The sequence below is a fragment of the Amblyomma maculatum genome, chromosome 11, assembly GCF_055883805.1.
Source record: "Amblyomma maculatum isolate TAMU_Amacu chromosome 11, ASM5588380v1, whole genome shotgun sequence".
NCBI lineage: Eukaryota > Metazoa > Arthropoda > Arachnida > Ixodida > Ixodidae > Amblyomma > Amblyomma maculatum.
In genome coordinates, this window is record NC_139354.1 from 145,909,868 (window position 1) to 145,932,088 (window position 22,221).

The following is a 22,221-nucleotide window of genomic DNA, read 5'->3' on the forward strand; positions in this document are numbered from 1 at the left end:
TTTTTTTTGGCAATGTATGACACTTTCTCGCTGTTGTCTCCCCCCCCCCCCCCCTAATGTAATGGCCCTGATAGGGGTTTTTAAGGGAACAATAACCGATGATGATGACTATAACTCAAGAGGCAGTGCCCTACTTTTTGAAGCTAGATCAGGGTGCCTTAGAACATGCAACTACAAAAAGAAATTTAACAATAAAGATGACGCATGTGCTGTATGTGGTGACTCCAGTGAAACAATTGACCATATTATACTCGAATGTAATGGTATGCATCCGAAAGTCGATGCAGGTGCAATCACTCTTCCTAAAGCTCTTGGGTTTAGAGATACGAGTGGCCAAGTGAATAAACCAGCGGTGAAAACGATCAAAAAACAACTGACAGATTGGTGGCTTAAAAGCAGAGAAGTGACATAATGTTAGTAAAGTAGAAACAAAAATTAAATACATAGAATTAAGGTATTGTGTACCAAAACAATAATTGTTTTGGTACGCAATACCATAATTTTATGTTTAGATATAATAATTTAAATATAGGAAAAAATTGAACATGATAGCCACTGCTACCACCCCGTTTCAAAGGGGACGCTCCTACATTCCATTCATCCATCCGACTAATCTACATAACAGGTTAAAACCTAGGTTTCTTTCTTGTATCCTGCGTTCCATATTTATCACATAAAGCTGGAACAGTAGCGTTGATTGAGTACAACCTTGTCTTAATCCTTTTTATACCTTGCAAGCTTCCGTACTTCTTATCCCTTTCCCTGTAATTTCTACTCTGTTATCCCGGGGAAAATCTTATCTCATGACCGATACCTTCTTATTTTAATATATTCCACAGGAGTTCTTCTATTTACGTTGCCGTATGCCGCGTTTATGTCCAAGAAGGTCAAATAGAAAGGTCTATTTTCTACTCTAGATATCTCAATGTATTTGGTAAGCACGAACAGGCTATTATCTAAGCGCCTGCGATTTCTAAAGCCGTTCAGAAGTTATCCGAGTATCTTCTTACTTTCTATCTTTGATTGCATCTTTAATGTCATCGCCTGCATGGCCAGTCTGTATATAAAAGATGTTAGGATAATCGACCTCTAGGATTTTAGGTGCATCCTTTCTCATTTCCCTTTATAAATCAAATTCAGTTTACTCTGCCTCCAGCTGTACTGAATTTGCTTATTCGTTATGACTGTTTCCAAAGCTTTGAACAACGTTTCCTTACCTCTTGTACCAAATGCATAATTCAGCTTAATCTGAATTTCTTTTATTCCTGTAGATGCGCTTTTAGGGATATTTTTTCAACCTTCTTACAGAAAAAATTGCTCAGTTCTATGCTGCTTTCTATTCGGCTATCTTGTATTGATTCGTGATTTGCAGAGATTATCCTATCCTAGCTCTTAAGTGTCTCGGCTATGACTGACACAATATTGTTCACAGCGTTGTCTCCCTTTAAATAATTTCCCTAGTTATGTTGAATCCGGTCCTGCATGCTTTCTTTGATTATTTTTACCTAGCCAGCTTATATGGTTCAAGATTTACTTGTCCGCCTGTAGTGGCATCGTCATTTTTGGTGTCAGTTGTCTATGAAAAATGGAATTCAATTGAATATTAAAATGAATCTTCACACGAACGTTTTCTTGTTAGCAAAGTGTATTTCATTCAAGGTACTTCTCATTTACAAGGCCTCAAATTTTCTTTCACAGCTTTGTTGAAACTTTTCAGGGTTTCTGGGAGCTGCGTACACTTTCCAGCAATGCAAACCTGTAAACAGAAAGCAAAATGACAGATCATCATGCCATGTAACTTACTTGCTATAAAAGTGATCAATAAATTCCGGCCTCTACTACTAGCGTACGTTACTACGTGTGGTCTATTTCGATTGCCACAATCTATGTGTTCCTGATAGAAAAATAATATATATTTCTTACATATGCGCGTCTTGACCTCCAAAACTGGAATAAAAGCCTAGTTTGTGCCCCAAACGCCCCATTTATGCTCAGCGTCATATTGTCTGACAGGACAGTGAATAATATATTTGAAGCATTCCCTCTGCTATTTAGATCAATCTACCATACTCGGGCGACACAATTACAGTATGGAAGATGTTCAATTATTCGACATTGAATGCGCTCGATAAAAGAGGGTACCCTCCTAAAGAAAGCAAGCACGAACTCATCAATGCGTCCTTATTCTATTACTGGGCAGAGAAAGAAAACGCGCTGTACCATCCTGTTAATGCAAACGCCTTTAATGGCTCGTCCTGTCGTTAACAGCCGTGTCAGCAAACGTGTCCGCGCGAGCGGCGCACCTGATCGGTCGACCGAGAAGTCAAGTCATGAGCCGCCAAATTCGAACCGACCAGCCAGAAGTGTTATGCCCAATCAGCATAGAATCGATACTGGAAACCTAATTTATTAAACCATGTCTTCCAGCGTAGAATCTAACCTCCATATTTTGAATCCCCAGCCCAGCGCCTTACCACTGCGCCACGCCCCGCGTTTTTTTTCTTTATTGCCTGGCTTTGGCACACGACATAACACGAAACTCCGATCAAAACATGAAAAACTACATCAATGAATGTCATGATCAGCCAGTGTTAGACTGACCTCGTCGCATTAAAACTCCCGCAACAAAAACAAAGACTCCACCCTTGGAGAGAAATTTGGGAGGTTGTGCAGCCACTTTTTGGATGGCAATAAACCACTCCATACTCTCCTGAAAATTGATCTGGCATCCCTGTCACAGTGATGGTCTCCCATTATGGAGCGCTATATACAGCTGAGGCCCTAAGCATAATTACGTCAAATGGAACCCCATCCTGATTCTCTATGCAAAAACATAGAATGCTGCATGAGTCTAGTGGAAACTCCTTCTTTATGGTTCGTTGTAATACATCATAGAAATATAACCTTTCCCAACAATGTAAAAAACGTCCATTGTTTGCGGCTGCTTAAAGATTAAACAATGTGCTCCTCACGGTAAAAATAGAAAAAACTATCCCGGGTGTTACATATATTACCAGTGCGCCACGCCCCTGATCGTAAAACGCTCTTTATAATTCCTTTTGTCTACAGTGAGAATGATAGCGGAATTCCACGAGTGAACGGACGTCTGTACAGTTGATGGGAAATGACGTCGCTCTTGTGGGCCGGTATGATTGCGGCGTCTGTTACGGGATGGCGCAACCAGTCAGCGCGGCACCTGCACTACAGGAAAGGGCAGGGCGAGATGATTGATGATTGCAGTAGGTTCCCGCCAATAGGATTACTTTAGGAGTGTGCTTGCTTTGCCAGTAGTCGGCCTGATGCGAGAGTGGGTTTTCGCTTCTCTGCACTTCAGACAATCAAAGTGTCCCGTGAATTTTTGCTATGGCCCCAGATTTCTTTGCATTCTTGCTCGTTCGATTCAACTGCGCAGAACTCGCCTTGATCTGTTACCACTATCTCAGTCTTTACAGGCGCACCTGAGCTCACCGCGTAGACTGTGACACCCGACGAGAGAGGAGGAAAGGTGGTTGTTTGATGCGCAACTAATTCGCGGCCTAGAATATTAGTTACGGCAGAAGCAGTCGCGTTGCTTAGTGGACGAATTAAACTGGCCGTGAGTTGACCGAGGTCAGTCTGCAACTTGATTTCGAAGATTGAGTAAAAATGCACGCTAGCAAATCACCGTGTTTGTTGAAGGCGTTCGCAACGTTTCAATTTACAGCGTGAAGTGTCATTTCATATTGATACGGGGCGGAAGGCTAGCACAAGAAACCACAGCAGGTGATGAACAAGTGTTCACAGCACAGCAGAGCAGAACACAGCAGGTGTTCAGGCAAGCCCCAACGGTTTCTTCAGCTTCGTCGTCTCTTTATTTTCTATCGTCGTCCTCTTCGGTGGCATATACGTAACATTACCCCGCCACGAAAAGCACAGTCCTGGTGCGCACTAGGACGAACTACTGCAGGGGTAGTACGGCTTCATTCTGGCGACATGAACAATCTCGGTGCATGGCATAGAGGACTGTCGCGGCGGATGTACAGGGGCGACCTCGTATGTCACAGGAGTAACGGCCATAAAACACGGTAGGGTCCTGCGTAGTGTGGAAAGAGCTTCTCACACAGCCCAACTTTAGGAGCGGGAGTCCAGAGCAAAACGAGAGAGCCCGGAGAGTAGGGGACATCCCGGTGGCGAGAATCATGGCGTCTTTTTTGAAAATTTTAGGAGGAGGCCAATCGGCGGCGTCAGCTCGGGCGGCGTCAGCTCGGGAGATGGCGTCACGGACGTAGCAACTGGCGTTAGCGGTGGGAGGCAGTACGCTGTCAAACGGAAGGGGAGGGTCGCGGCCGTATGAAAGATAAAACGGTGAGTAGCCCATTATGTCTTGACGAGAGGAGTTGTACGCGAACGTTACAAACGGCAATGTGAAATCCCAGTCACGGTGATCAACCGAGCCATACATTGACAGCATGTCCGTGAGCGTGCGTTTGAGGCGTTCTTTGAGGCCGTTCGCTTGTGGATGGTAAGCGGCGGTAAAATGGTGCTTAATGGAGCAATATCGAAGACTTTCGTCGACTACTCGAGAAAGAAAGCAACGGCCACGGTCAGTGAGCAGCTTACGTGGAGCACCATGGAGCAGGATGACGTCATGGAGAAGAAATGCAGCCACATCAGCTGCACAGCTGGTGGGTATCGCTCGGGTGACACCGTAGCGCGTAGTATAACTCTGGCCACCGCAATCCATTTATTTCCCGACGCAGAAAGTGGGAAAGGACCGAGGAGGTCAAGGCCAATTCGAGAAAACGGGTCAACTGGGATATCGATAGGCTGCAGGGATCCAGCAGGCATGACAGAAGGCTTCTTCCGTCGCTGACACATTGGTCACAAGAAGCCACGTAACGACGAACAGAGCGATAGAGGCCTAGCCAAAAGAAGCGGCGGCGGACACTATCGTACTTACAATACACGCCAAGATGACCCGCTGTGGGTGCGTCATGCAGCTGTTGAAGAACAGTGGTACGCAGGTGTTCAGGGACTACGAGCAGAAGCTCGGCGCCATCTGGTCGCATATTCCGTCGGTATAAGGTGCTGTTGTGTAGCAGAAACAGAGCAGGGGTAGCATCAAGGTGATCAGTGCTGAGGCGATTAATAATGCTTGAAAGCTTGGGATCTAGGCGCTGGTCATGGCGAATGCTTGAAAGGTCAGAGACGGCCAACGCATATGTGTCATCGTCGCACTCGCTCGCAGGTGGCGGATCTACCGGGTTGCGGGACAGGCAATCGGCGTCAGTGTGCAGCCAGCCAGATTTATGGACGACAGAAAAAGTGTATTCCTGAAGTCGGAGGGCCCAACGGCCTAGGCGACGAGTAGGGTCCTTCAGCGTAGAAAGCCAACTTAAGGCGTGGTGGTCGGTGATGACGGAGAACGGGCGGCCAAACAAGTAAGGGCGAAATTTTGTAATGGCCCATACGAGGGCTAAACACTCACGTTCTCTGATCGAATAAGTCCGCTCAGCCGCTGAAAGGAGACGACTGGCATAAGTAATGTCGCGAGTGCGACCCATCTACTGTTGGGCGAGTATGGCACCAATACCGTGACCACTGGCGTCGGTGTGTACCACTGTTGGTGCCGTAGGATCGAAGTGTGTCAGGACGGGCGGGTTGGTGAGGGCTGCAATGAGCGCGGAGAAGGCTAGGGACTGTTCTTGGTGCCAACAAAATGGAGTGTCGTTCTTCAAAAAATTGGTGAGTGGACGAGCCGTCTCCGGAAAGTTGGGTAGAAACCGCCGAAAATAGGAGCTAAGCCCAAGAAAACTACGCACGTCACTGGTACAACGTGGTGTAGGAAATGAACTTACAGCACGTATTTTGATGGATCGGGTTGAACGCCACGGGCATCGACCACGTGACCGAGCACCTTGAGTTCGTCGGCCGAAGCTACATTTCTTCAAGTTCAGCTGAAGGCCAGCTCTTCGGAAGACGCCAAGAATGGTATCAAGGCGATCGAGATGGCTCTCGAATGTAGAAGAAAATACAGTGACGTCATCGAGATAGCACAAGCACGTCGTCCATTTCAAGCCGCGCAGGAGAGAATCCATCATGCGATCGAATGTTGCGGACCCATTACACAAGCCTAACGGCATCACCTTGAATTGACACAGGCCATCGGGAGTGACGAAGGCGGTCTTCGCTCGGTCTCGTTCGTCCACTGCGATCTGCCAATAACCGGAACGAAGATCAATTGAAGAGAAATAACTGGCACAGTGTAAGCAGTCGAGGGCATCATCTATCCTGGGGAGCGGATATACGTCTTTCTTTATGATTTTGTAGAGGTGTCGGTAATTAACGCAGAATCTCCAGGTATTGTCCTTCTTTTTAACAAGCACGACAGGCGACGCCCAGGCACTGCTCGAAGGATCTATAATGTTTTTTCTAACATCTTGTCCACTTCACTTTGTATGACGCGTCGTTCAGAAATGGCGATACGATAAGGTCTTCTGTGAATTGACCGGGCGTCTCCGGTATCAATACGATGTGTAACGAGGGACGTTAGTCCTAAAGGGCGGTCACCAAAATCCAAAATATCGCTATACGAAGTCAGAAGACTTGTAAGTGCTGTAGCTCGGTCAAGGGCGCAAGTTAAGCGCAACCATTCCTGGTATGCGGGCCTCCGGAGGTGGGGACGGCGCAGGTCGAGTCATCACTTTAGCAGTAGGGTCAGGTAAAAGAGCGGCAACTGTGACGTCATACAGTGGGGTCAGTTCGGATAGAGTAATGCCCTCAGGAAGAACGTGCACAAAAAGGCTGAAGTTCAGGACTGGAATATAAGCGTTGTTATTTTCTACGTGCATGATGTTATGAGGGACAGAGATCCTGCGCTCCAGTGTCACGTCGGTTATGGGGCAAACAACGTAGTCGCCCTCAGGAAGGGAGGGGAAAGGCGACATGAGAACATACACTGCAGCTTCTGGTGGCAGGCGAGTAAAGGTAGAGGAGCGGAGACGGAGCGTTGAAGTATCAGAGGCCTGTTTGTCAGGACAGAGTGGCAGGTCCAGATGAAGCAGTCCAAACAAAGAGTCAATGAGCGCGGAATGTGTAGTTAAAAAGTCCAGTTCTAAAATAACTTCGTGAGGGCAACTGGTGAGGACTGTAAATAGCACAGGGATATGGCGGGCGGCGATGGCAATTCTCGCAGTACACATACCAGCCATAGTAGTTGTGTTGCCATCAGCAACACGAAATGTAGATGAGAGAACGGGTGTGAGAACTTTGTTGAGGCGTTGACGGAGCGAGGCACTGGGGACGGAAATGTGGGCGCCAGTGTCAATAAGAGGAGAAACTGAGACTCCGTCCACAAAAAATGTCAATGAGGTAACGTCTGGGTACGAGGGTCAATTCCGAGTCGACAGTCCGTGTCGATAACGCAGCGTCACTCCCGGGCGCTGCACTCATTAGTTTCCCGAGTAGGTGCCGGCGTATGATAGGGAGGAGTTACGAGGAGACACCGGTGAACGGGATCGACGACACCGTGGAGATGGAGATCGGCTGGTGTGACGGACCTTTGAGGCGGCTTCGGTGTGAGATTCATCTGGGTGAGAAGTGAAGTGTCCAGGTCCATCATATGCGGGGCGGTGTTGTTCAGGTTGGGCAGGGAAGCGTCAAGGTCCTTAGTAGTACCGACGGTCAGCGTTGTAATAAGGGCAAGGGGTGGGGAAGGTACGAATGCGGCAATATCGTGAAGTGTGGTCGGCTCGACAGCAAATAAAACAAATTGGCCTGTCGTCCGAGGTGCGCCACTCTGCAGGATTGCGACTAACGTAGCGACGTGGGGGAGCTTGGCTGGTGGTTGCAGCAGCCACTACAGGAACAGGAGGCGATGGTGACGAGGGCGGTACGTGGTTGGAGGAAAGACCGAAGTTGGCAAGTTCCTGGCGGACAGTGTATCATGGCCACGGTGTCGGGCAGTGGAGATGGGAGTGGTGCAGGAGCTCAGGCCTCGAGTTCTCGCCTGACGATCCGAGTCATAATAGTGGACTGAGCAGGCTGTTGCAGAGGAGCCAGGTCATCGCAGGATGATGTAGCTGCCGTGTTCGGAAGGCGCTCAAAGCGATGTACCAGGCGTCGTTGTTTAGCCTGCTCGAATCTTCGGCAAACTTGAAGCATCGACTCGACTGTAGAGCAATCCATGCAGAAGAGGATGTTGAACGCGTCATCTGCGATGCCTTTAGGATGTGCCCTACCTTTTCATTTTCCAGCATGGAGCTGTTCGCCTTGCAACACAACGCGAGCACGTCTTGTACGTAGGCAAGGTACGACTCCGTGGTAGATTGGGCGCGAGAGGATTGTTCGGTTTTAGCTACGAGGGCCCGTCCAATGAGTTTCCCGAACAAGTCGTGAAGCTTATGCTTGCTAATTTCCAAGGTCACCAGCTCGTGCTCATGATTTTGGAACCACGCGCGAGCAGCTCCCGCCAAATAGAACATCAGATTGGCCAGCATGATGGTCGCGTCCCAGTGATTCTTCCGGCTGCATCGCTCGTATTCCTCCAGCCAGTCGTCAACGTCTCGGTGGTCGCCGCCATTAAAGATGGGAGGGTGGCGAAGAGTACAACTGGCTGAGGCGATGTTCCCGGGATGGTAGGGGCTGCTTCAGAGGTCATCGTGGCTGTTTGTGGCGTCGTTGAGATTCCAGGTAGGTGGCGGCCGCTGCGCAAATCCAGCTTTTTGCAGCGTAAATGGGTAATCGGTGCGCACGGGGACCAGTATTCACCTCCACCAAGATGATACGGGGCAGAAGGCTAGCACAAGAAACCACAGCAGGTGATGAACAAGTGTTCACAGCACAGCAGAGCGGAACACAGCAGGTTTTCAGGCAAGCCCCAACGGTTTCTTCAGCTTCGTCGTCTCTCACTCTATTTTCGTCGTCCTCTTCGGTGGCATATACGTAACAATATTCGCGGTACACGCGAGATAACTGAATCAACTACAACTGTACGTGTCTTCCTTCTGTGTGTCCTGTCCTTTTGCGCTAACAAGATGAGTTTTGAAACTGCTGTTGAACTGTGAAATGCGTCATTTTAGATGTAAATTGCGGAATGATAAGCTGACCTACAACGTGGTTACTATAACTGATGGACAGTAAAAATAATAATAGAGTTGAACGTTGAGCTACTTGGGGACACATCTCTTGGAAGAAGGCCCGCAGAGCAGGTAAGAAAACAAAATATAGGAAGCACACACAAACTCAAGAACAACGCTGCACTGACAACTATATTGATCACACCTTCTCCCTTCACTTTACGCCAGCAGCCAACTTCTTCCTTATCATTAACGTCCTGCCTGTATGCGCAGAAATTCTAATTCCTTCTTCAACAAAACCACTGAAGGCATACTTAAACATTTGTCTCCCGAGTCACAGATTGCACATGCTTCAAAAATTTGCCTTGCTAACTTATCCTTAATCATTTTCAAAACCTCAACATTGTGAAGGTTAGCTGAACGTTTTTGGTCTCTACAAATAACGCAGTCTTTGCAGTGCACTGCGAGATTAGTGCCAGTTTGTGTGTGCTTCTTATGTTGGCTGCAGACGTAAAGTGAAGGGAGAAGACGTGCGGGTTCTGGTCAGTGCAGCGTTTTCGTTGTGTTTGTGTGTGCTTCTTATGTTTTGTTTTCTTATGTCCTGTTGCCATTAAAATATATATATCTCTCTCTCTCCCCGATATAGCCTAGTGTGCTCTCTAATCCTGTCATTGATACATCTTTCTGTCTGTCTAAAGTATTTCTTTCCGCAATGCTAGGGAATCTGATAAACAATCCCCTGAATACAGCTGGAGTACCTTGTCCGGTGTGAAGTTTCATGGCTTGACCCATAATTTGATGAAGATTGGTCGCAGACACGGAATCCGAGTTATTGTAATGGCACCAAACAGAACAAAAGGGGTGTGTGTGCGGGTGAACAACCAGGACTTCAAGTCTAGATGCAAAACGTCGCACCGGACAAGGTACTCCAATGATATTCAAGTAATTGTTTATCAGATTCCCTTGCATTGTGGAAAGAAATACATTGGACAGACAGGAAGATGTATCAATGACAGGACTAGAGAGCACGCTACGGCAAAATCGGAGACGTTTGGCACTAATCTCGCAGTGCACTGCAGAGACTGCGTTGTTTGTAGAGACCAAAAATGTCCAGCTGACCTTCATAATGTTAAGGTTTTGAAACGCATTAAGGATACGTTAGCAAGGGAAATTTTAGAACCATGTGGAATCAGGGATTCGGGAGACCAATGTGTCAGTTTGCCTTCAGTGGCATTGTTGAAAAAGGAATGAGATTTTCTGCGCATACAGACAGGACGTTAAAGATAAGGAAGAAGTTGGCTGCAGACGTAAAGTAAAGGGAGAAGACGTGCGGGTTCTGGTCAATATAGTTGTCAGTGCAGAGTTTTCGTTGTGTTCGTGTGTGCTTCTTATGTTTTGTTTTGTTACCTGCTTTGCTGCCTTCTTCCAAGAGATCGTAAAAATAACCGCGCATATTTTTAGTAGCAGATATGAAAAAGGGATAAATATGCGTGCATTCTAAATAAATGTGGGCGGAAGACCGGTAATAGCATTCTTCTTGCTCAGTTCATTGTTTTTAGCAGTACGATAATTACTTTTTATTTACACATAGCCATATCAGGCCAACTTTTATTATTCGTTTTCATTTCACCGTTCGGTGCTTGCATCTGTATCAAATCAATGTCAATTTTATAATCACTGCGCTATAGCGCCAAAAACTACTTCCCTTCTGACTTAACCAAGGCTTTGCCCTCGTAATAAACACTGAACCTCAACCCCCGTATCTAAATTGCCTGCTTACCCAGATGATAGTTCATTTTGACATGTTGTTTTCGTTAAGACTCAAGTTCTACACCTCAAATATGTACAAGCTATTTTGTGCTGTCAAAATTATAACTGTTTTAATTTGGTTCAGCTATTATTCGAAGGAGAATTCCTCTAGTACCGTGAACGCTAAATTTGAGATTGTACAGGTTGTTCTCCATTTAAGCATTAACTGCTTGAAATGTATCGACACAGAGCTCCGAGACCGGAATTTAGATATGGAGGATCAGACATAGCACAGGATCTAACGCGCCGTCGAAGAAACTCAAATTTGGAACATCTGCGAAGGTATGTAGACCACAGTAATACAGCACTTGAACTGTAATCATATTCATTACCGGAGCTTAACGCTCTCCTCACCCCTTTTTAGAGGTCCGCCGTCACCCAGAAGCTTTTGCAGTTCTTTTCCTGCTGTTGTGAAAGAGAAGGCCTGAATAGATATATAAGTCAAACCGTCATTTGGAACTGGCGGAAATAAGATCCACATATTGTTATTTCTTATGCCGTCATTGTTGCACCTGTTTGCAGTAAATATCTACTTTAAGAAAGAGTGGGTATATCTTTTCAAGTTTTAGGAATTTTCTTCAGCGGGCTTTGTATATACGACGACATCTTGCTTAGTTCATGAGACGCTTTGTCATATTTTTAGTGGGGTGGTCGCTTCATCTTGCAACGTCAGCCAGCCTTGTCGGGCGTAGGGCCCCCTTGGCCCCAGAAATATTAACCGTCTGATGCAATTTTAGAATGAAGCTGGAGATATCCTCAAAATTTGTTCAGCCTCTTCTTTACTTGTTCTTGCAGCTGTTGGTGGTGAATAGCAGACACCTGGCATGTGCCGAGCAATTCCCAACAAATTTATCTAAAGTATTTTCATGTAATAAAATCGATCAATATATTTACCGAGAAACAGTTATGACCTATTTCTCCGACATGCGACTCAGTAGTTGAGACGCTCAACTACTTAAATTGATATCCAGGTACCACAGAGAAGAAAGACAGAGGGCATCTGTGCGCTGTGCGCAATCAGTGTTAAAGGTCCTCAGATGGTCGAAATTGTTCACCTCTGTACTACCATACCGCTTTCCCTTTCTCCTCTACCTTCCCTCTCATAACTAGCCTTCCCGTTTAAGTATCCTCTAGAATTGAAACTTATAGTAAGCATTTTGTTGTCCTAAAATGTTTTCTTTTCAGTTATTGCCTCCAGTTTTATCTAATGATTGGACTGCGATTTCAATGTGCTTAAATGTCGGTGTTTTAAGCCATAAAATCTTCGATGTCACTTTGAAGATTATCAGAACGCGGTTTGTTCCGATGCTTTGAAAAAACGAATTACCGCCATTTCAGCCACTGTATCCACATTATGCATGCAACAACAATACTCTGAGCAGTAGACGTTACGTCTACAAAAAAGCTCTAAGGAGGACTGCGCTACTTCGTAATGCGAAATTTTATCCTAGATAGTTAAGCGTTTTGCTATACAGGGTGTTTCATCGAAGATTTTACCTATTTTTTTTTTAAATAGGAAAATTAAGTTTTATTGTTGGTTCTTCTTTTAGCTGTTGTATTAAGAGTAGAAAAAAATCAAGAGCCTTAAAGGGTACTCATTAGCTTATTATTAACTAAGATTACCTAATTAACTTTTTATTTATACCAGCTAGGAGCTGCTTTCAAAATGCAACAGTGAGCTACCGGTGTGAGAACGCCAAATAGTATTTTAAACGACAAGAAACGCGCATTTCTTAAGGACTGCAGCGCTGGCAATTCTGGCCGCTTTCGACGTACGAAAACGAAACCTAGCAGTCGAGGTGCGCACTTATGCACGCCCATGAGTGACGCAGCCGTTACGTCACCGAGAGAAACCAGCCGTCTCGAGGCGGCCGCTGCCGCCCTAGAAATAAGCGCCTGGAGCAGCGTCATGGTCTGGGAAGATCTTGAGATATCACCAACGCATTGCGGGCGAAGCTTGTCATGGTGCGGGCGTAGCGCTGATGGTATGGGCAAATCAGCCCTACCTCTTGACTACAAGCTTTGGCTCCCAGAGGGTGAAATAAAAAGAAAAGCAGTACATGCACAGATATCGCACCACTGGATGTGATGACGCAGCGCCAGACGAGTATTTCACGAGCGGCAGTAGCCGCCTTCAGACGGCTTGATTCGCCCGGCAACGTCACGACTGCGTCACTCGTGGGCGCGTACAATTCCGCGCTTCGTCTGCGAGGTTTCGTTTTCGTGCGTCGAAAGTGGCCAGAATTGTCAGTGCTGCAGTCCTTAAGAAATGCGCGTTTCTTGTCGTTTAAAATACCATTTGGCATTCTCACGCCGGTAGCTCACTGTTGCCATTTAAAAGTAGCTTCTAGCTGGTATAAAGAAAAAGTTATTTAGTTAATCTTAGTTAATTTTTAAGCTAATTAGTACCCTTTAAGGCTCCTGATTTTTCACTACTCTTAATACAACAGCTAAAAAAAGAATCGACAATAAAGCCTAATTTTCCTATTTTTAAAAAATAGGTAAAACTTAGATGAAACACCCTGTATATTTAGGAAAAGACTTTAAGAGTGTATGATGCTTTGCATTTGTATGCACTCTTTATTTTTCTTGCGAGGCTAAAAAGGCCTTCTCAGAAAAACAATATGAAGAGCTACTAGCAAAAGGCATATAGCTCGCGGCTTTTGCTGCTTTCCTGAGAAAGCCTCTTTGGCTCGGAATTCTTGCGTGGCTTTTGCGTCGTTCCTCTGTTACGCTCAATTACATCGGTAATCACACCAGCTGAATGTGGGTCAGCCGCCGAGAGGACCTTATTGCCTTTTGGCACATGTTTCTGTTCATGCACTGTTTCTTTGAACCATACAATAATAGCAAGGTCTTACGTGAAGGCTGGGACAAGTAAGATATTAATTTTTTTTTACCAGACTAGGCTGATTCGCCTTTAGTAGATGCACAGACATATATGATTTAACGATATTTCTGGTCTAGTTTAAATTTGACTTGCTGAACTCATGTAGTGCTGCACTCACTATAGTTTTATTCAGCCCAGGGATTTGGAATATTTTTATTTGCGCAGTTTTTTATTTTAGGGATTTGATATTGCAACAGTTCTTTCATTATACAGTAATACATTGCTTCGGCGCAACGCATATACTTCATCATAGTTAATAGTATATTTCAAGAATAAGGATTTTGATTATTTTTAATCCCGCACTCTTTTATTTGCGGGATTCGATTCTGCATCAGTTCTTTCATTATTAAGTAAACCATTGTTTCGGCGCAACGCATGTAATTCTTCAGAATTGATATATTTTAAACATTGTCTATGTTTGAATTAGTGGTAATTTTCACATTGAAACGAGAAGTAGATGCTATTCAAGGATTCTATTAGTGGTTTTCACGTGGTTCCAATTATAGGAAATGTTCTAAGATCTATTTAGAGGTTAAATAGGCAGAAGAATCAATCTGCCGTTTGAAATCACCGAAAGAGTTTGTGCCGTATTGTTTGATGCCTGATTTCATCAAGAGTCTGCTTGACTGAGTTTTTAAACGAATAATTCCACAATTCTCGTCTCCGAAGCTACAGTTGTCCTTCCATTATAAACGGACCTTCCATGTTTCAAAACTAGCCGAAGCGTTCACAACATTTTAGTCTTATGACTAACGTCAACTTTATTTAGAACATTGTTTTTATGCGTGGAAATTATACTTCTGTTTTAATGTGTTGACATTAAAGACGCCGCTCAGGCTTAAAATTCAGCGTTAGCATAATGATCAAATTATCTCCGGCGTGTGTCTGGAAGGTGCTGTCAGGAGCTACGATCACATGGGTAAGAGCTGTCATCTCGAGCACCTCGTTTCATATGAGGAGGAAAATACATTTATGCATTTGAACCCCTATATTCACACATGACATTTGGTTTGGTTTCTGGGGTTTAACTTTGGAACGCGACTCAGCGAATGGCAGACGCCATAGTGGAGGGCTTCGAAAATTTCGATCACCTTGGGTTCTTTAACGTGAACTGATATCGCACAGCTCACGGGCGCCTTGCTTTTCGCCTTGAAGTGTGTCGGGTTCAGGGGGCGAGCTTCACCGCAGCGGGCTCAGGAGGCGACGATGCATCGAGGCGGAAGACAGCCCGGGTGGAGAGGTAAAAAGTAAAGTTTACATAAACTTTCTACATATTTAAGAAGGTATAAGTCATGAGATGAAAACGGAGCTATCTGTCCAAACAAAATCCGTCAGTTAAGTATGGTTTGTTATCCCCAGTTCCCTAGCTGGGGACACAAAGTTCATCGGTACTATCCAATCAGTGGGGGCAAGGGATCACTCGAGGTGCTGCCCACTGCCGAGGGTGAACCTCCTTGCACAACTTCTGGTGGCGAGGGCAAATCTTCTGATGTTGATGTGCGGGCGATGGAGTTTCGGTACCAGGGCAAAATGGTCCGAGAAGTCGCCTATTGACGGTGGTCATTCACCCCGCGAAATTGCAAGGGGGCCACCTGCTTGCCTCGACATTTCGGCGAGCGGGCTCATTTCGGCGAGCGGGACATTTCGGCGAGCGGGCCTCGACATTTCGGCGAGCGGGACATTTCGGCGAGCGGGACATAAAGCAAGAGCTTTCCGCGGGACTAGTACTAAACCCACCTGGCACGGTGGCTGTTTCTCAGTGATGCTGCCACCTTGGACAAAACGTGGCAACACCACGCCATAGAATACAACCGTGACATCAACATCATTCCGTCTCCATGTCGGCAGTGACCCGTACGCGTTACGCGATCTTATACGTCCTTCGTGAGTGGGGAACTGCAAGAAATTAGGATGCGTTACAACACGTCATCGTTTCCCTCACTGGCTTAAGTCCACAGGACGAGGCGCGAATGGGAGCTGAACAAATACCTGACTTCCCCTACCAAGAAGAGTTTCCGGGCTAGTTGGTTCATAATGAAATTGTGTTAACCTGCGTGAAAAAGTAGTACAACAGGAAGAAACACATACGCAGCTTAGAAGCGCAGACTGTCAATTTTATTCTTCGAGGAAATGCAAGGCGTATTTAAGCGCTCTATGCTACGTGCAAAATCATTTGCCATCCCCGTGAACACTAGATAAACACTATATTTCCGAAATCAGCAAGAAAGATACTACACCATGAAAATGAACTGAACAAGGGTAAATGGGGTACGCCTCAGTTCGCAGATGAGCCAACGTTTCGACAAGTGGACTTGTCTCCGTCTAGGCGAAGACAAGTCCCAGACGAAGACAAGTCCACTTGTCGGAACGTTACCTCATCGGTGAACTGCGGCGTACCCCATTTACCCTTGTTCAGTTCTTCAAACCGTGCAAACGATCTTCTTCCTCTCGTTCTACCTGGATCCTAAACCATGAAAAGACATACATGAAGCAAACTTTGGGCCGGCCCACAACCACAAAGGTAATCGAGCTCTGCTAAGCCAGCAAGGGAACACCTTGGCTACGCCAAGATAACAACAGAAATCTCTGGACGAAAAGATTGAATTCAAAATTCCGAAAGCACCACCGCAAAAAACCGTACATCACCACATGAAGGCCTAGACAAAAGAAACACCGTAACTAACGCCTAGTCACTCCCAAAACTGAAAAAGAATGCCCAAAATGTGGGTCAGCACTTGAAGGCTACGTCAAATACAGGAGCCGTGAAAAACCATAGTCTGAACTAAAACCCGAAAAACATTGCATAAAATGTTCATCAGGTCTTGAAAAACAAGTTATAAGAAACAATGAAAAGGCACCAGTTAAAGAAACCAAAACCAGTGAAAAAGCGAAGAGGCACTCGGACCACAAATTACACAGCAAAACTTGCACGGGGCGAAACGCAGGCAGAACAAACTCAGAGGCATACTAAGAATTAAAGAGTAAACCCGCCAAATGATAAGCCAAAGCAAATAACTTTTGGGAAACAGAAAAAAATAAAAGAGTTGTAGGAAACTGGGCCTGTCCAAAAAAACAAACCTGCCTGCTCGGAAATCATGCGACTATTGAAAGTCTGGTGAAAGCCGTACAGTACTGAGAAGCCTATACAAAACCTTCCAAAAAAGGAAAATTCTTTCAACGTCAGGGTTATGAAATCTTGCTGACGCAGTTCTCATATGTGCCTATGTGAAAAGCTTCAATCACTAATCATTTCTATCTGTCATTAGCCTTAGCCAAAAACGCGTTATCTCAAATTATGGAGCGCATTCTTTTTTCCTGCAACTCATACAATGTTCAGCCAGGAAGCCACTGCTTTGTTCCTTGCGTTACGACAGTGTTCTTGTGCCCTTTGATTGAAACATCTTCCTGTCTGTCCTATATATATTCTACCACAGCTTAACGGAATGCAATAATCCACCCCTTACACGCAATCGTGTATTTGTTTTAGTAATTGATGGTTTATCGTCTATTTTCTGTGCCGTTTTGCATCATTGCACACATCTTTTACAACCTGCATAGCGCTGAAAACGCTACACCTCTGTCAAACTTCTTGGCGATTTTCTTCACATTATGGAACAGCCTATGGATGTAGGGCATTACATGGATTATTTCTTTTTTTTTTTCTAGCTGGTTCTTTCTCCTGACTTTCTTTCTTTATTTTTTTCAGCACGCTTTCACATACGCTCGCAATGACATTGGGTAAAAAATTGCGCAAAAAAACACAAAGGACAAAGAAGAACACATAAGACGTGTGACAAGCGCTAACTACCAACTCTTTATTCAAGCCGAAGACACAGCTTATATATGAAAAAATCGAGCATGCGCAGGAGGGGGCAGATAAAACAGTAGCAGTCAACACAAAAACATGTCTAGAAAGGCACATTCCGCCGAGTACATGTGTACAGACGTATCGCTAACACAACGATCGGATAGCTTATCGATATGATATGCCTCTAATAGAAGTCTAGCCTTATAATTCCCACTTCTGCCCAGAATCGTCGTCTTCCCAAATCCTGCCCTACACTTACAAGAGGCAATGTGCCGCACAAGGTTGGCGTTTTCATCTTTAACTTCAACGTTTCGAGCATGCTCCCTCAACCGGTCATTGACACAGCGGCCAGTTTGTCCAACATATGAGGCACCACAAGAGAGGGGGATTCGGTAAACCACTCCCACTGCACAGTTCACATAGGGTGACACGTGTTTTTTGCTGCAACCCCCGCCGGCACACCCAGTGATGCGTGGGCAAAGCTTAGAAAGCTTGTTGGCTGCTGTAAACACCAGGGGCACGTTGTGCCTGCCCGCAACTTTTCTAAGGTTGTGTGACAAACGGTGAACATAGGGCACCGCAACCGGCTTGGAAGGAAGGGGTTCAGCTCTTCTTCGGGTGCCCTTCTCTTTTTGCAGGATTTTTGCGATTTTGCGATTTTTTGCGATTTTTTCATATATAAGCTGTGTCTTCGGCTTGAATAAAGAGTTGGTAGTTAGCGCTTGTCACACGTCTTATGTGTTCTTCTTTGTCCTTTGTGTTTTTTTGCGCAATGTTTTACCCAATGGATCACCAACTAGCCCGGCAATACGCTCTTCTCAATCGCAATGACATCAGGTGGGTACCCTGCTGAGTTCAAACGCTGTAGCTGCCGCTGAAAGCTGCATTCCGCTTAGCGCTCGCATGACGTACTTAGGACTCACATAACGCACGTGGAAATAATGCCTTTCTTGAAAAGCTTTGAATGTGCACTGTTATAAGGAAACAGCGCCTTCTTTGTTCTAGGCTTAAAGCACCAGCATATCTTCTTTTCCGTAAGATGCAAGGACAAATCAAGAAACTGAAGCCGGTCTTCAATTGGCGTCTCACTTGTGAATTTGAGGCCAAAAGAAATGGATCCGAACACGGGTAGAACTTTGGAGACGATATCTCTCAAGCTTTCACGCTTTGACGTAGTCAAGAATACCAGGTAAGTCATCTACATATCTACACACGCGTAGTACACCGATGTAATCAAGAGGCTTCTGCAGGCGCTTGTCGTAAGAGGACAGGAGAATGTCACTTAATACAGGAACTAAGCTAGAACCAATAAAAATGCCTGGTTTCTGTATGTGGTACTGGCCATTGTGATTAATGGCGGTGAACTTGAGGTAGAAATCCAAGAGTTGCAGGAATCTTACCGCATTGCCGCAATGTTATCTTACTGGCGCCGCCATGTGGCGAGCTCGGGAGACTGGCACGCGCTCGTCTTCTTCGCTCTCGGTGCTCGCCCGCCGGTCGGTTCCGTGCCTGATCTTGCCGGTGCTTTTACCTAATCCTAAGTAAACCTGCTGAACCAGTTTCACTGGCTTCTGTGACATTTTTGGTGGAGGTGCGGGGTAGATCCCATGTACGAAGGGCATCTGGCTGCCCCCTACGCCCATCTACACACCGTGGACACGACACCTGTGCACAAGGTGAGCCGTCGCTTGAGAGGCTTAGCACCCGAGTGTGGTCCTCTTGTTTCCCCACCGCGAACCACGATGACTACAGCGGCAATTCAGACCACCACTCAGTTCCCCGTGAGTGCCCAGCAGCTGATCTGCCATACTCCACGTATGCCCACGCCGTTTCATGGCGACAAGTTCGAAGACGTTGAGGACTGGCTGACCAGCTACGACCGGGTCGCTGTGTTTAATGCGTGGGACGAGGAGCGAAAATTGCAGAATGTTTATTTCGCACTAGAAGACGCCGCCAAGATGTGGTTCGAAAACCATGAGGCTACCATTTCCACCTGGCTGGATTTCCGGCGGCAGCTGCTCGCAACATTCGGCAACGATGCAAGAAAAGAGATGGCCGAACTCGCTCTACAGTCCCGAGCACAGCGGCCTAATGAAAGCGTCGCCATGTTTGTGGAAGAAATGACTCGGCTTTTCAACCGGGCGGACCCGTCCATGTCGTAAGTAAAGAAGGTGCGCTACCTTATGCAAGGCGTCAAGGAGCAGCTGTTCGTTAGCCTTGTACGTGATCCTCCACGTACTGTTGCTGATTTTACGAGAGAAGCAACAAGCATCGAGCGTGCCTTGAATCAGCGATTTGTACATTTCAATCGCTCTGCGAACATTGCTGCTGTAGACTTCCGCTTGCCAATGGACGGAAACGACAGGGAGTCCCTTTGCGAGCTTATCCGAAGCATCGTGCGCGAAGAGCTGCAAAAGCTGCCCTCTCTCGAACAACATCCACGTGTTGGGGGCATCTCGGATATTGTGCGCGAAGAGCTCCGCCAAGCAGTGCCATCAGTGCCATCAGTACCATCACTCCAGCCGCCTGCGCCACAGATCATGACGTACAGCGACGTGTTGCGTACACCTGCGCCTGAACAATTGGCACCCAGCAACCTTGCTCCTCCCGCACGTCCTCCACCGCAATATCCAGTTTCGACTGGTGTGCCTCAACATCGACCATCCGTTTGCAAAGCACACGCGTGGCGCACGCCGAAAATCTGCCTTTGTGCTTCCACTGCGGCGAAACCGGTCACGTTCTGCGCCACTGCCCGTACCGTCGGATTGGCTTGCGCGGATTTTCCCCTGATGCCCCTCGGCCGCGCTATGGCGAACGACCTCGGGATATCGACCAATACCTCAGCGACCACGTCCCACCTGCGTCCCTCCAGCGACGCCAGTCCAGGTCACCACCGCCGAGACAGTTTTCCACCAGCCACCGTTCTTTCCTCAGGCAGTCCCCAATTCCGCACCGGGAAAACTGAAGACGGCGACCCTCGGGGGCAGGGCCGCCGTCGATGGACACTACGACCAACATCCTCCCCTCACCGATTCGATCACACAGACCGACCTCCGACCCTTCGCTCCGACCAACAGTCCGACCACTTTTCGACGATCGCCGAAGCTTTCCTCCGACGCCCCCAATCGACGCACCGCACGACCAACGAGTCCGACGACCTCCCGACGATCACAGAAGCTTACCTTCGACGCCGTAATTCGACGCAACGAACGACCCGTCAGCCCGACGATCCCTGACACGCCGCACTTTGTCGACGGTGAGCTACATTCCGCCGAGATACCGATCGTCGTTGATAACCACAACACGACTGCCCTTGTAGATACCGGCGCTGATTTTTGCGTTATGAGTCATGGCCTTGCTACCATTCTGCGAAAAGTCCTGACTCCTTGGCACGGAGCCCCGATAAAGACAGCCGGAGGGCACGTGGTAACGCCGCTCGGAGTGTGCACCGCTCGCGTCGAGATTCACCACGAAACTTTCTCGTGCTGCTTTGTTGTGCTAGCAGAGTGCTCCAAGGACCTGATTCTCGGCCTTGATTTTCTTAGAGAAAACGAAGCAATCATCGACCTCCGTGACTTCATGGTGGCGTTTTCCGCTCACCGCGAAATTTCCGACGAGTACAGACAGCACAACGACGACTACACAGACAGGCCAGTTTTCCGAGTGTGCGACGACTATGTCACTCTACCTCCACGCACCAGCTTGTTTGTTACAGTGCAGTGCGACAACCCTCCCGCCTTGCAAGGCCTCGCGGAAACGAACGTGAATTTATTGTTGAGCCTACAAGTCTGCGTCGCTCGGGAGATCTTTGCCTTGAGAAATAAACGAACTGCACTGCTTTTAACGAACTTTAGTGCCGAATACCGCCATTTACCGCAAGGTGCAACTATCGCTTATTTTGACGAAGTCAGTGCGCCATCCGCCCATTGCGCCCTTTCGCTGGCAAACGAGAACCCTCCCGAGAGCACGGGACATACTGTTCAAACTGACGTGAACCCAGCTTTGTCTCTTACCCAGAAACGCCGCCTTCAAGCAATTCTGGACACTTACCGTGAATGCTTTGCCGTTACTTCCAAAGTGAAGCAGACGTCAGTAACCAAACATCGAATTATAGTTGATCCCACCGAGCGCCCTATCCGCCAACACCCCTACCGAGTATCGCCGAAAGAACGAGAGGCTATTCGGGCGCAAGTTGATGAAATGCTCCGCGATGGTGTCATCCAGCCGTCCACAAGTCCATGGGCCTCACCAGTTGTGCTGGTCGCTAAAAAGGACGGAGCACTCAGATTCTGCGTCGACTATAGGAGGCTTAACAAAATTACGAAAAAAGACGTCTACCCACTGCCTCGAATCGATGACTCGTTCGACCGACTTCGCCACGCCCGATACTTTTCATCGCTCGATCTACGCAGCGGGTACTGGCAGACCGAAGACGATGAACGTGATCGAGAGAAAACCGCATTCATTACTCCTGACGGACTGTACGAATTTAAGGTGCTTCCATTCGGTTTGTGTTCCGCTCCCGCAACCTTTCAAAGAATGATGGACACTGTCCTAGCCGGCCTGAAATGGCAGACGTGCCTCGTCTACCTTGACGACGTTGTCATTTTCTCTGCGACTTACGAAGAGCACCTCAAACGATTGACGGCCGTGCTAAA

At 46.9% G+C, this 22,221-nt stretch overlaps 1 protein-coding gene across 1 annotated transcript in view; it reads right to left on the reverse strand.

Moving 5' to 3' along the window:
- Positions 1-1,633: 1,633 nt before the first annotated feature.
- LOC146175128 (uncharacterized) overlaps positions 1,634-22,221 on the reverse strand; it is a 296,797-nt gene continuing 276,209 nt past the window's right edge. Inside the window, exon 13 of the mRNA XM_084584578.1 lies at positions 1,634-1,756. Coding sequence (XP_084440704.1) covers positions 1,667-1,756 — 90 coding nt within the window. The 3' untranslated portion in view covers positions 1,634-1,666. The remainder of the gene's footprint in view (positions 1,757-22,221) is intronic.